Source organism: Cucurbita pepo, chromosome LG07 (genome assembly GCF_002806865.2).
Source record: "Cucurbita pepo subsp. pepo cultivar mu-cu-16 chromosome LG07, ASM280686v2, whole genome shotgun sequence".
NCBI lineage: Eukaryota > Viridiplantae > Streptophyta > Magnoliopsida > Cucurbitales > Cucurbitaceae > Cucurbita > Cucurbita pepo.
Window position 1 is genome coordinate 9448383 of NC_036644.1, and position 14495 is coordinate 9462877.

General features: G+C 33.5%; 3 protein-coding genes across 3 annotated transcripts; 1 reads left to right on the top strand and 2 right to left on the bottom strand.

The window, feature by feature from the left end:
- Positions 1-1361: 1361 nt before the first annotated feature.
- LOC111799248 (cytokinin dehydrogenase 3-like) lies at positions 1362-3896 on the bottom strand. The gene is made up of 5 exons (XM_023682721.1): positions 3299-3896; positions 2742-2869; positions 1972-2247; positions 1624-1892; positions 1362-1530 (listed from the first exon to the last, which is right to left on the bottom strand). The coding sequence occupies exons 1-5, from the start codon at positions 3894-3896 to the stop codon at positions 1362-1364; spliced, it is 1440 nt and encodes a 479-aa protein (XP_023538489.1).
- A 5591-nt stretch (positions 3897-9487) lies between these two features.
- On the top strand, positions 9488-10285 carry LOC111799012. The gene has a single exon (XM_023682389.1). The coding sequence runs from the start codon at positions 9554-9556 to the stop codon at positions 10040-10042; it is 489 nt and encodes a 162-aa protein (XP_023538157.1). The 5' UTR covers positions 9488-9553; the 3' UTR covers positions 10043-10285.
- A 1982-nt stretch (positions 10286-12267) lies between these two features.
- Positions 12268-14168, bottom strand: LOC111799060. The gene is made up of 3 exons (XM_023682452.1): positions 14061-14168; positions 13140-13345; positions 12268-12665 (listed from the first exon to the last, which is right to left on the bottom strand). Exons 2-3 carry the CDS (start codon positions 13319-13321, stop codon positions 12479-12481), a joined length of 369 nt encoding a protein of 122 aa, XP_023538220.1. The 5' UTR covers positions 13322-13345; positions 14061-14168; the 3' UTR covers positions 12268-12478.
- Between the last annotated feature and the right edge of the window lie 327 nt (positions 14169-14495).

Genomic DNA, 14495 nt, shown 5'->3' on the forward strand with positions numbered 1-14495 from the left:
AAAGTAAAAAAAAAAATATATATATATATATATATATATATATATATTTAATAAATTATAAAAGAAAATGGTCGAGATGGTCAAAGTCAACATTGGCGAGGATTTGAATTCGAGGGTCTTACCATTCTTCCCGTTCTCACTCTCTCCCTAAACCCTAAACCCTAAATTTTCAAATTTTCAATAATATTCTTGAACTGTGAATACTTTGTTTCGAAAACAATCTCGAGCTTTCAAAATTGTTAAAAGAATACATTGAGTTTTCGAAAGTTTCATTAATACCCTTCAAGTTTTTTTTTTTTTTTTTAAATATTTTTACCGTTAGTATATTTAGTCGAGTGGAAGTAGGCCCTGAGCATACCACTGTGGAGAGTCGTGTTCGTCTAATATGGTATCAGAGTCATGCCCTAAACTTAGCCGTGCCAATAGATTGGTAAATCCTCAAATGTCGAACAAAGGACTCCAAAAGAAAAGGAGTCAAGGCTCCTCGAAGGCAGTAAAAAATGACTAAGACTCCAAAGGAGTTGAGCCTCAATTAAGGGGAGGCGTACTTTGTTCGAGGGGAGGTGTTAGATGATGAAAGTCTTACCTCGGTTAATTTAGGGAATGATCATGGGTTTATAAACAAAGAATACTCTCTCAATTGATATGAGACCTTTCGGGAAAGTCCAAAGCAAAGCCACGAGAGCTTATGCTCAAAGTAGACAATATCATACTATTGTGCGATGTCACAACTTCGGTTATCGAAAGTTATTGGGCCAAGTCGCGAGGCCCAACGAATCAGTTAGCCTGTTTCTATTAGGGCATGGGCCTTTAGTTCTTGCTTTTCCAGAGTAATTGGGAGCCCACAATAGGTCCATGATTTTACATTTTTAATAAAAAAAAATTATATTAGAAAATATATTATTAATGAATTATTTAAATATTAAAAATAGAAAAATAATTGATAAATATATAAATTATTGTTACAAAAATTAAAAAAAGATAAAATGTTTGATTTCAAATAATATGTCTGTCGGGTCTCGGGTGTGTCGGCAAATCTGCACTTCAATAAAATTATTATTTTTTAAATAATTTGTACACTTATTTTCTCCTTTAATTATTTATTTATTTATTTACATTTACCAATCAATTTTATTACCTTTGTATATAAATATAATAATTATATTTACTCACATTCAAAACGTTACTGTAAATTAAAATCTTTAATGATTTGACAAGAAACTACCAGCTTTTCTAAGTTAAATTCAACATCTTTCGTGGTAAAAAATAAAAGTTAAAAAGCTAATTACTGCCTCCTACCTATATATATATATATATATATAGTATTTGTTTTCTTACACTGCAAGGGGAAAAACATAACATCAGACATTGAAAATTCTCTGTCCGGGAGAGAGAATATATTTAGGGTCGAACTTCATTTTCATGTCTCGAAAATTTGTCCATTTGGAACCAAAATGGTCGATCCATTGTCTTTGTGTCTTCATTTTCACCTCTTCGTCTGGTATAACCGTTGAATTTCTACTATCCCACCTGCATTTTTATCGTACCAATTCATAATATTAATTACGATCAATCGATAATCTATATACGTTTGGTACAGAAAACGTTATTCTACGAGCTTACTTGGAGTAGTTCATTGGGTAGATGAGTATAGGTCCTTTGGTTATATTTCGTCGTAAAACTATGTCTCTGAAGACACCTGCATCAAAATCCAAGATACGAGATTTCGGTACAAAGAGATTTAGCCATGGATGAGGAACGTTCCATAGTCCCTGGGATTGAAGCTTCAGCTCTCCACTTCTAACCCTATTTAGAAATTTCACGTACGTTACATCTTTCTCAAACTTGAACCCGCTCTCATAATCCAACCCATCGAATAATACTTCAAGATCCTATAAAAAAAAACAACACAAACAGATAAGTATTATCTTATTTTAGACATCGGGAGCGAGAAAAGTATTAAATCTATACCTTGTCTATAGTAGACTGAGTATGACGATCATAATATTTAGCAACTTCAATGCAGTAAATAATAGAGTTTTGATTAGCCAAAGAGATTATTCTAGGATGATCAGACGGTGGAAAGAACGAGGAACGCCAAGTATCTGGTGAGCCATGATGCAGCAGAACCAAACCCTCCAAATAATCCAGCGCATTCGATTGTTTTCTTTCATTGAATGAGATCAAACGCTCTTGGTCTTTGACAAACGCAGAAAAGTTAGTGTACAACATTCGTATCCATTTAACCTGCGACCGAATTCCACATCATCATCAGTATCTTCGAATTTCACATGCGTGCATACATAATAATAATAATAATAATAATAATAATAATAATAATCATAATTAGCAGACAAAGCATGAGATTAAGAAATAGTAAAACATATGCATGAGAATTAATTCAGAATTTGTTTGTATTATTAGATACGACACCGTTTTGATGGTTGGAAATGACAGAAACACTCCCAAACAAAGACGATGATATGTTGGGTGGTTTAGAAGCATCCATTGAATAATCCATAGATTCTTCCTTACTTTTAATCAACCTTACAAACTATATAAAACCTTACTATATATATGTATATATATATGAAAAGAACTATAAACCATAATTATAAGAATAAGCCTTTTAAATATTAAAAAAAAAACCATAAAATAAAAAAAGGAAATAACTAAATAAATAAACATGATTTCTTTTTCCATTTTTGGAATTTACATAAATAAATAAATAAATAAATTACCCTATTTGGAGCTGGTTCCAAAGCGATTCTTGCCCGAGCAATAATCCCAAATTGACCCAGACCTCCAAGAACTGCATGGAATAGCTCATAATTCTTTTTAGCAGAGCAAGTCACCATATTCCCCTTACCTACAAATTTAAGAAATGATCATGAGTTTATAATAAAAAAAAATATTATCTCCATTGGTATGAAGTCATGACAAAGCCACGAGAGCTAATGCTTAGAGTGGACAATATCATACCGAGAGTCATGATATCATTAATTACATGCATGCAATAATAATTTATTTTTAAAAGAGAAGCTGTCTATTTTGTACAAAATAGACTGGAAACACCTAGTTTGAAAAATACATTTTTTTTAGAGTTCAAACTTAGGGACCACAAAATAAACAGCTTTCTCATATCATTTAATGATATGTAGAAAAATGTCTGTACTTAATACACATTATGTAACAGCCAAACTTGTCCTTTTAATATCGTATGAACAAATAAATTATTATTATTTTTATTTATATTTATATTTAAATACAAAATTACATGTCGTTTCGTTCTCCATACCTGTGACGACATCCATCTCCACCACATTGCTCACTTGCGGCCCGTACCGGAAACTCTGCCCGCTTATCCCGCCGTTTGATAACGTCCCCCCCACCGTGATGTACAAATAATCCGTCCACGACACCGGCGTCACCCCATACGCCAACGCCGCATTCAACACGTCGATCCATAGCTGCTCTCCGCCGACGTCGGCGTAAATCTCCCCGGTAGAGCGGAGGCGGGAGATTGTGATTCCAGGGGTTTTCCGATTCCGCCGCAAATACGACATGTCGATTACAACGCCGTTTTTGGCCATGGCTTGGCCGCGTACGGAGTGGCCTTGTCCTCTGGCGGCTACCGGAAATGGGATAGGGTTGTTGTAGGAATAATTTATTAGGTGAACGACGTCGTTTATGGAGGTTGGTTGAAGAACCGCAGCGGGGATTTCTTTGACCATATTCCCGTAATCGGAGGAGGCTAAGGTTAAAGATTGGGGATCGTGTACAAGGTTGTTTGGTTGCGGGTGTAAGGTAATCCATGGCTTGGATTTGTTTATGCTGGATTTTAACCGGTTTATGAAGAAAGTGACTATGAAATGAACCGGGAGATTTTCCGTCATGGTGGTTTTTCAAAGGAAAGAAGAATAAAGGGTTTTGTGAATGTTGGTAAGAAATTGGTGGCTCGCTAAGCCAATATTTATAGAGATTTTGGATCAGAATACGACAAAAAATATATATATATATATATATTAATAAAAAATAATTGTAGAATTATAATCAATAAATTCGTAAGTTTCTAAGAATTTTTCCTTAAAATACGATGTAAATACTCAATCAATTCTATCCATGGATCGAGTCATGAGTTTTAATATTTTTAATTGTCAAAAAAGGATTAATTTTAAAAAAATTTAAAGTCGGGTGTAGCTTGACATGGGAGGTGGGATGATTTGAACCTGTCATCATATCTTAATTAGTTTCGTAAAGTTAGTGTATTTAATGTGTCTGTAAATACATTTTAAAATTTTAAAAATATTTAATATTAGTAGGAAGTCAAATATTTTAGATATAATAAGGAAATTAATTTGAAAGAATTGAGAAGAAATAAAGTTGGGGAGAAAAATTGGGCTATTTTTTATGTAAAAAAGAAAAGAAAAGAAAAGAAAAGAGTTGGCATAAGGTTAAGATTGGTTGGTGAGGGAAGACTTAAACGACGTCGTTGCATTGAGTTCGTCTTGGTTTTCAAAGATTTGCAAGGGGAAGTTTCGGATACTTTTTCTTAATTTAATAAAATTATTTTGTGGAAACAAACGTCATGAAATACACGCGCTACAGAAACACTCCCTCGTTTATATATTTTTGTTTATTTTATTTATTTGATTACTCTCCACCGTCCGATCCTTTCAATGGTTAAGATGAGTCAACAAATATTTTTAATTCTAAATTAAATGAAAATGAAAAGAATAATTGAAAAATGTTATATAATAAGATTTGTAATGTTGAGTACTATGGTATGTACGAGAGGTGCAATAGCAACTAGAATAGGCATACTTCAATCAACTCATATTCATGCATTTCTAGACATACCTCCGACACATCAATCTATACTAATTTTTCCTATTTATTTCACTTCCTTACTAGAACGTGTCACACGTCTGGCATTATTACGACAAACCTCAACCTTATCGGGACTATGTTGTCCTATAAATTCTTGCTCCTTTTAACACCTTACAATCTTGTAAAGATGCCCTTGTTTTTTTATCACCTTACGGGCCCTATGTTGTCCTTCGAAATTCAGCTATGATGCCTACGGTTTGATTTGGTTGGTTGCAAACAAGACATATATAAATGAACCCTGCGAAATAAAAATATTATTTAATTTATAGATAGCCCGAAAGTTATACATCTATAAAGAAAATTGTCTAACACGTTCGCGATCTTTCTATAGTATAGTCGAGATACGAAGATTTGGTCAAATTTTCAATAGTGTTCGAGTCCCACATTTTTTAAGTGAATTGAAATTTTCACGTGTTAAGAATTATTTTGTTGGGTTTTGAAGAGGAACAAGATTATAAGAATATATGAGATGTTTAGGTCAAAGATGATTTGTTAAATGGGTAAGTTTCCATTGATTATAATAATTTAAAATTGTACATTTGCTTTGAAAGTATTAGCTGGGCATCTCTATCCATCAAACCATACATTATAAATAATGTGATTTTGAAATGCAGGTGCGTAACGCATTTTAATGGCTCAATATTTTAAATTATTTACAATATGGTTGGGTATCGTATCAACCAATATTTTATTATAAAAACATTTCGATGAGCCACGGTGGTGGCAAAGTAGTTAGCAGCTAACACGACTCTCCACAGTAGTATGATATTGTCCACTTTAAGCATAAAGTCTCATGGTTTTGCTTTGGGATTTTCTAAAAGGTCTCGTACCAATGGAGATAGTATTCTTTAACTATAAATTCATAATCATTCTCTAAATTAGCCGATGTGGGAATTTTAACTATTGGGTCGAGTGAATTCAACAATAGACGCATGTTGGCATTCCAGCTTTCCTTCCCCTTTCAGGGCCTACCCGAAAGAGAATCCAGTGTTTCTTAAAAAAGTTTTTGAGGTAAAATCATACGTCAATTCATATTTATTTATTAATATAATTATTTAGGTGGCACATGTTATTTCCTCCTTAAAAGTCGTATGTGGTGTAATATGTTGGCCGAAATGAGGACAAAATTAATATTAATAAGTTAGCAAAAATCAAAATCACATTGATTTTATAAAATCTTTCCAACATCATGCCTATAAATAACAACAAAAACATGTAAATCAAACACAAACACCATTCTATATTGGTAACATATATTTACCATTGACGATATGTTGAGGTAACTAATGACGTGGAGGGCTGTCGTCCAAATTTTTCAAACAAAAAAGGCCAAAACGTCATTTCGAATAGTTAATTTAAATTTGACAAAAGATGCTTTAAACGTCTGAACATATATGTAAAGTTGGAATGAAACGAATCTCGTCCATATTTATGAATTCATATATTTCAAAATCGTTGTCGATCGAGCAACAAAGTTAGGAGGCTAAAAAGGGTATAGTGGTAGGAGAAATTGAAGATGTGATTTGGGAGGGAGGTGTCACGTCCAAGACATGCGGATGCTTCCGTATTTGGGAACAATTGCTGCAAACATAAACAAAACATAACAGTGACTGATAAAAAAAAAACATTTTTTTGTTTTTTTTATCGAATTATTTAACTAAAATACTCGATATTGTCCATAAGCTCTCGTGGTTTTGTTTTGGGCTTTTCAAAAGACCTTATATTAATGGAGATAGTATTCTTCACTTATAAATCCTTGATCTTCCATTAAATTAACCGGACTGTGAATGTTTGCTGAATCACCACACCTAAATGGGGTGAGAGTTCTCTTATTTATAATCATTTACAGAAATATGATAAATTACAAATAATATGGAAATAGTAATAAAAGGAAAGAATAATAAATGAATGCAATATATTTCCCTCTAATAGAAGGGCAAATATGGTAACCCGTAATGTAAGGCAAATATCTATATATTTGTCTTATAATTAACGGTCAACTATCCTTAACACGGACTCACTCCCAATAATTCTTAACGATGAAGATGGTTGTCTTCTTGGATAAGACTGAAAATTAACTAACGGATTAAAAAAAAACATTTATTTGTTTTTTTATTATTTATTTTTATGGAATTATTTAACCAAAAGACTTTGTATGCTTTTGAAATTAATATCAATTAATTAAGCTTATCAGACTGAAAATTAACTAATGATTTATTAAATTTTCATTTATGCTTTTGATATTACCATTTTTTTATGTTCGTAAAAAAAAACATTTTAAACTTTTTTCATGTGTTGTAGCATTGTGCACGTGGCATGGTTGTTTGACAATCAATCATCAATTTTTGATACCATATTTCTTCCAAAATATTTTTTAAAATTTTATTTTAAAAAATATGTTCAGATATTGACCGTAGTGTAATATTGTCTACTTTTAAAATAATTTATACTCAATACTCATCGTATCAGAGACAACATTCTATACTTATAAACCTATGATCTTCCTCTTAATTAGCTGATGTGAGACTACTCTTTTTGATAATCTTCAACACAGAGTTTTTTTACCTAATAATTGCGACCAATCTCATATACAAAATATTAGATTTTACAACGTCTATTTGTAGGTAATTTCGAATGTACTTGTTTTAACACGGAAAATACAGACTTCTTCGATAAAAGAGTTTTTTTTTTTTTTTTTTTTTTTTTTTTTTTTTTTTTTTTTTTTTTNCTTGTCGTTCCTAGAAATTTCTCACATTTGTTTGCTAACTCTAAGCTTTATATTATCTGGTTCTTGTAATTGGTCAAACTTACCGTTACACTGTGGAGTTGTCTTTTTTATGCTTCTTAAAATTAAAAAAATTAAATATATAATATTTTAATAAATTGAGTTATACTTGAGTTGATGCTACCATTTTAATAATTTTAATAAAATTATTTAATGAATTGGTAAGGAAAAAAAAAAAGAAAAAAAAAACATGGGAACAAGTGAATCCAAAATGAGCTCAAATCAATGTTTTGTCGAAAGGAAAGCAGGTGAGGAGTTCTAAGGATGTCTCCTTGTCCCATCTCATTTCCAAACCTTCCACGTGAATTACCTCACTTCTCAACTTAACCTGTTTTTATTTATTTATTTATTCTAATAAATTTCTTCATTTTTAATTAAAATATATCGCATCAACTCATAACTCTTGATTTGATATCACAATATCAGGTCCATTAACAACAATATATATATATTTTTTATTATTTGGACTGGATAAGATCAAGATCTTCTGTTGGGCCGAATTTTTAGGTGGGTTTGTAGGCCCATAATAAGGTCCGACGGAGAAAGTAAATTTATGGGCCTCGTTCGATCTGTTGGGCCATGGCCCATTATTATACCCGGTCTCCCGACCCGACCCGATGCTAATTTTTCTATTATTATTATTATTTTTAATGGTGATAGTGAGACAAATAGTGGTGTGATAGTAGGGAAGAAATGGAGTATAGGTTTCTGAGTCTATAGTCGTACACACCCTTTGCATTCCATTAATGGTCGCCGCCACACACACTACTGTTATTTCTCTTTGACGCTTTTGCCCTTTGACCATTTCCTCTCTCCTTTGACTAAGCAGCCCATTTTGGAGATTCCACCTATTCTTCCCATCTATGATCCATCCTACCTAATTCCACCCTTTTATTTACCACCGTACGATACCCCGTCCCGACCTGACACGTCATCATATCTTCCACGTGGCACTCTCCCATCGCTTTCTCTGCCCCCTTTGGATAAAATTTATATGATTTTTATTCTGATTCCTCATCCCAACCTCAACCCGAATGCATTTTAAATTACTTTATTTTTTTTTTATTTAGAAATATATATTTTTAGCAATCTTTAATATATTGGTAATATTTATATATTANATTCATATATAGTTTAAGCGTTAAATACACTGAGACCGAGATATGACTCAAACTCTTATGAAAGATGATGATGAAAAAATTGAGATATACCCGTGAACATATTTGAATTAATATGGAAGAATTCTTTCTCTTAAGCCAATGTATCGAGTCACTCTACTGACATAATGATCTATTGTAGCAGAGTGAGCGGTCAACAAAAATTCTCAAATTTTTATTTTAATTCAATGTTTTCATCAGAGTTCTCAATTGTACTATAGCATTAAACCTCGTTTGTCTTATTCTTTCCACGTGTACACATGCACTCTGATGGGTCACCTTTTGCAAGTTTCACGCTAATAGCCGGGGTCAACGAAGTAGTGGTTTTTTAATATTTTTTTTAAACTTAGTTTGATATTTATATTCAATTTTTATAAAATAATAATAATAATAATAATTAACCCAAGAAAATAAACATTACAAAGTAAGCAACAAATATTTTGGTTTTTTGTAGCCTTTTTCTTTTTAAAATTATTGAAAACGACAGTTTCGTGCATCAAACGGCTGGCGTGGTATTGGAGGGTGGGGCCGGGAAATGGACGGTGTAGATTATTTCGACGTTTTACACGCTGCCTCGAGATTGCATTATTACAAAAACAACCTAACAAACCGGATGGATGTATTTTCGCCTCGTCACTTTTCTAATAAATTCACCACACTCAGACTTCCACAACACTCTCAGCGACCTCCACATTTTGTTTTCCCCCTCTCTCTCTCTCTCATGGAAGAAACGCGGAAGAGGCATGATTTTGTTCCGGCGGAGAACTCGACGCAGAAGAGGCCGCGAGCGGCGGCGGCGGTGGAGGATGTCGGTAACGACATTCTGGCATGGATTTCGGTGGAAGAGGAGACAGTCGGCGAACTCATGATGCTTCTGGACGACGCTGAGAAAAGCCGACCGATGGCGGAGAAAGTGAAGTTCATCGACGATCCGTACTCATCGGCGATGATTTTTCAATCATCGTCGTCGTTCGTTACGATCAATGGAAATGAAGAGAGTTGCGGTTCATCTTTCTCGGAATCGGACTCGTCGGTGATGGCAAGCGTGGACATGAACGGAGCGAGGATCAAACTGATGGAAATCGATTCTGCGACTGTGGAGAAATGGAAGTTATGGAAGTCGGAGGAGGCGTCGTCCGTATCGGAGGGATCCAGTTGGGATGAGGATGATTTAGCGAGGTTCATCGGCGACGAGGAACAGATTTTCTGAAACGTAGGGGAAATGAAAACGGCTAGGGTTAGGGTTTACGGTGGAGAAGAAGAAGACGAAGAAGACGAAGAAGAAGAAGGTAAGGATTGAGATGTAATTTTGGTGTCGAACACTGTGAATAGAGAATATACACAGAGAGTTAGTAAGATAGAATCGAAATGAAAAACGACTTGTCGTTTTGGGAAATTGTGTTGGTTAGTGCGCATGTGAACTTCAAAAGAAACTTCACGATTTTCCGATTTTCTTCATTTTTTTTCTCTTATTTTTTTGAAAACTCTCAAATCACATTGTTCGATTTGTCGTATTATAACTTAAAATGAGTTTTAAAATATTTTATTATCGTTATTATTATTTTTATTTAAATAACCCTTCTTGACCTTGTTAATAGCATTGTAGGTTTTAATAATCTCGTGAGGGTCATTTAATATTCATATTTGTTTGTTTTTCGTATTTATTTTTGAGTTTATGTTATGCGGGTGTAGAAAGCTTTAAAATATTGTTATTGTTATGATTTTTTTTATAATAATAATTTATGACAGTAAAAAAAAAACATTTTAAATATACAAATTAATTCATATTGTGGTGAATAATATAATAAAGTTCCTTTATTATTATTAAAATTTGAGAAAATAATAAATTTAATAGGTTTTTTAAGCAAAATTAGTTGGGTAGCAATGGTAGGGTGGGTAATTAATTTAAAGAGGCTTGTCTGACTTTATTTTCCATTTTAGCTCTATAATTATTTAATAAGTCGCTAATTATTATATTATTATTAAAGGTTAAATTTTGATTTGGACACTTCCATTCCATAATCTCAATCCTATTTTATTTAGGATTAGTTGAATTGATATAATAATTCATATGCCATTACCAAAACATATAAATTATTATATTAATATAATAATTTATTACTAAAACTACCATTAAATTCAATTACTAAAATAGCTAATCAAGTACATGTTTGTCTTCTTTTGTCCTGACATTAATTTTATAGGTACCTTTTGGTTAAAATAGAAATTGATAATTACGTCTAAAAGTTTCACATTATTAAATTACAATGAATTAATTTTATAGTAGGGCAGTCTACTAAATTATTTTATTTTATTGTAAATATTTAAATTAGGGCTTGTAATAATTTAATAATTAATTAAGTACGTGAATTAAAATTAACCTACGAAACTGAGCTCGGCCCTAACTTCAAGTGGGCCGACCTATTACTACCAAGTCTATTTCTAGGGATATTAAAAATAGACACTAATCTATTAAAAAAAAGCCATTAATCACAAGTTGATATTTTTTTTCTATAAATATTTTGTTTTATTAATAAATTTCATTCATGGTAAACTTACATACCCACTACCTTTCACGAGGCTACCCAACCATAACTTCAGAAGTCGGGTTTTCGACAAGAATTTCGACATGTGATTCTAGAATTAAGTTCGTTTATATGGAAGACAAAAGCTTACCAATTTTGTATCCACCAAATACTCTCTAGGTCTTATATCCACACTCCAAAATGACGTCTAATCGAGAAAGAGTGGAAATGCCACAAAATGTAGGAGGCATGGTGTCTGCTCTATACCACTCTTAGGCCATGTGGCAGGCATGATGTCCGCTCTCCTCTCCAGCTCTGTGGCTTAAACGAACTAGCTTGTGAAACGTACGTGTGTCACAGCATGGGCAAACATTTCATCAGGTGTCTTCCTTTTAAAGGGGTCTTTCATAGACCATATCAAACTACACATGGTACCATACCATTTCACAGCAGAGTTATTTCACATAGATTTACTCAATTTTAATGAATTTGACTCATCTATTTAGAAAAGAAAAAAAACCCATTTCAAAAGTTTTTTCTTTCTCAAGCCATTTCATAACCCCTCAACTTTGGTATGAACTACTAGGTTTGCACATATAAGTAGCTTACTTATAGGCTATTATTACAGATTCTCAGGTCATAACCCGATCCTCAACGTACAACCCAAAATCCTTTCAAAACTAGAGGTGATTTTAAGAACTTTCACATGGAAGAGATGAATTTGATATTGAAGGTTTCGAATGGAACACCCAAATACAAAGATTGCACAGTGACATACCTCTTGTTCAACGTACAACCTGCACATCATCAAATGTAGGGAAGTTGCAGCAAAAGCCACATCTTCTATGGAGGTTTCACCAAATCAGATTTCCAGTTCATAGTTAGTAACTGGATTTATCAAGAACATGCATCAATTTGAACAACGCAAGAATCCTTTATAGTCCCCCTCGGAATTCATGGGCTATTATTAATCTATCAGAGTTGCTCGCAGAATTCTCAACTTAATTCAAAACAGAAAAAAAAAAGAAAAAAAAAGAAAAAAACTATATGCGAAGTACCCGCAGAAAAGAGAAGGGAATTCGCCATTGTCACATCCCTTCCACAAATGACTATGAATGTCCTCAGACATAATAACCTGTGAATGTAAAGCCCCTTCCAACTATCTCACCAGCACAAAACCATGCAAAACACTCAAGCCCGAACAAGGCAGCGATGCCAGCATCTTCAACTTTCAGCTCCTGCCGGTTCTTCCACAAGTTTTTAACACAATCAAGTTCTTTCCAGAATGATTCATATCGGCCTGGGATGCTGCATTATAAACGTAATGTGCAAAATCAGTGAGTAAAGCAATGAAGTGAAGCTTAGGACAAGTATTTTAGGATATGAACATCGGGTGGGGGATAATACAGAACATGCACCCATTTTCAGGAAAAAAAAAAAAATGCTATCATACTAAGCACAGTGCTACAGGTGACAGGGGATTCATTCCCGCGTATATCAAATATGTATACTATTCCATGAATGGAAATAGGTCAATGAACTATAATTCTCACGAGTAGCTACGCAGTTCAACAAGTGGTGCAATGCTTAGAAGCAAAGTTGAAATCAATATAGAAACAGACGAGTTTCTAAAACACAATTGTATCAGTTGAATGCCAGCGTAAGATACTAAAACTAAGCTAATAGGTATAATCCCAAGACCACATGAACATGAAAACGGTAGGAATTCTTCAACAACCAAGGAAAAGGTGCAAGAATAGCATGAGTATTGAAGGTAATAACCTAGCAAGACGAGTATAAAACAACTGCTCTGAAAGCAAGCTGCATTTCTCCACAGTAGCTGGTTCTTGGATGTATTGCTTGTTCTTCTCCAACAACTGCTTATAATAGGAGGACCCGTGCTTGATAGCAAATTGAGAAGCTTGACAAGCCTTGGATTGCAACTGATGCAACTTGGACGCCATTAAATCCAAAAGAAAGCTAGAAAACTACAGCCAAGAGATAAAAAATTAAAGAAAAGAAAACAATACTTCTCAATCCATTAGAAAACAACAACATATTTATCAACCTCTACAAAACATCGATTTTCCTGACGTTCCTAACAATGAATAAATACCCAAAAAAATGGCTTCTCAGACAAAATCAGAAGTGAAAAGAGATCTAGAAAACCACTGCCGCGTGACAAAATATGTTTCTTCGTTAAGCACAAAAATCAACGTCGAGCAGGCAAAATGGAGTAACTTGAAATTTAGTACCGTCACATGCGTCGGAAAATAAGATCCAGAGAAACCATTCCGCCATAAATAGCACCCTAAATCACAGACATTTTCCCTCCGAACTTAGGCAATAGAAAGTTTTAGTGTAGCCAATTTTCAAAATAAGAAACGGCTAAAACCCTAATCAAATTCCAATGTCGAATATCCGAAACAACAATCCAAAGACATAGAAAAAGAAGAAGAGATTTCCACAATTATACAAATAAGGCACAGTATTTATACGACAGAGAAGATGAAAAGATGATATAAACGAAAGAGAAAAACACAGGATACAGGAAAAGGCAAAACCAAGGATCAAATCAATCGGGGAGCAAACGGATGGAAAAAGGAAAATTAGAAATCAGAAAATAGAATAGAATTTGAAAGGCGTTCAGCTTCAAGAAATAGCAAAAGAGACGATGAGGGAGGAGGAGATTGAGGAACTGACCTCCTTTCTGTCGCCGCTAGTGGGAGAAAGTGGAGCTCCGACACCGTGAAGAAGAGAGAATGAGGAATTGGGATCTTGAGAATTTCAATGGAACGACGGACTACGGAGCGAGGACTTCTTCCACCCAACCCTGGGCCTGCTTCATTTCACCTCGGCCCACACAAATTTTAATCCAAAGGGTATTTTAGGAAATTTAATATTAAGGATGTGCTGTCATTTCTAATTAAATATTAATATTTATTTGCATAATTTCGACTAATAATTTTTTTATTATTTAATTATTCTCATTTCTAACCCTTTCTTCTTAAATTTTCTCATTTCTCCCCATAAAACCTTTATTATATTACATTCCATAAAAGAATATGAATAACTTTATCTATATTAACAAAAAGAGTCTAACATATGGAATTTTTTTTGATTTGCATTAGAACCCGA

Bases quoted from the DNA above. Each gene is read 5' to 3' on its own strand.
- LOC111799248 (XM_023682721.1), bottom strand. From the start codon at position 3,896: ATGACGGAAAATCTCCCGGTTCATTTCATAGTCACTTTCTTCATAAAC. The intron at 2,248-2,741 runs GTAATTTATTTA...ATTCGGTCGCAG, and splicing joins TGGAACCAGCTCCAAATAGG to GTTAAATGGATACGAATGTT. The intron at 1,893-1,971 runs GTATAGATTTAA...TTTTTTTTATAG, and splicing joins CTCAGTCTACTATAGACAAG to GATCTTGAAGTATTATTCGA.
- LOC111799012 (XM_023682389.1), top strand. From the start codon at position 9,554: ATGGAAGAAACGCGGAAGAGGCATGATTTTGTTCCGGCGGAGAACTCG.
- LOC111799060 (XM_023682452.1), bottom strand. From the start codon at position 13,321: ATGGCGTCCAAGTTGCATCAGTTGCAATCCAAGGCTTGTCAAGCTTCT. The intron at 12,666-13,139 runs GTTATTACCTTC...TTTATAATGCAG, and splicing joins TTTTATACTCGTCTTGCTAG to CATCCCAGGCCGATATGAAT.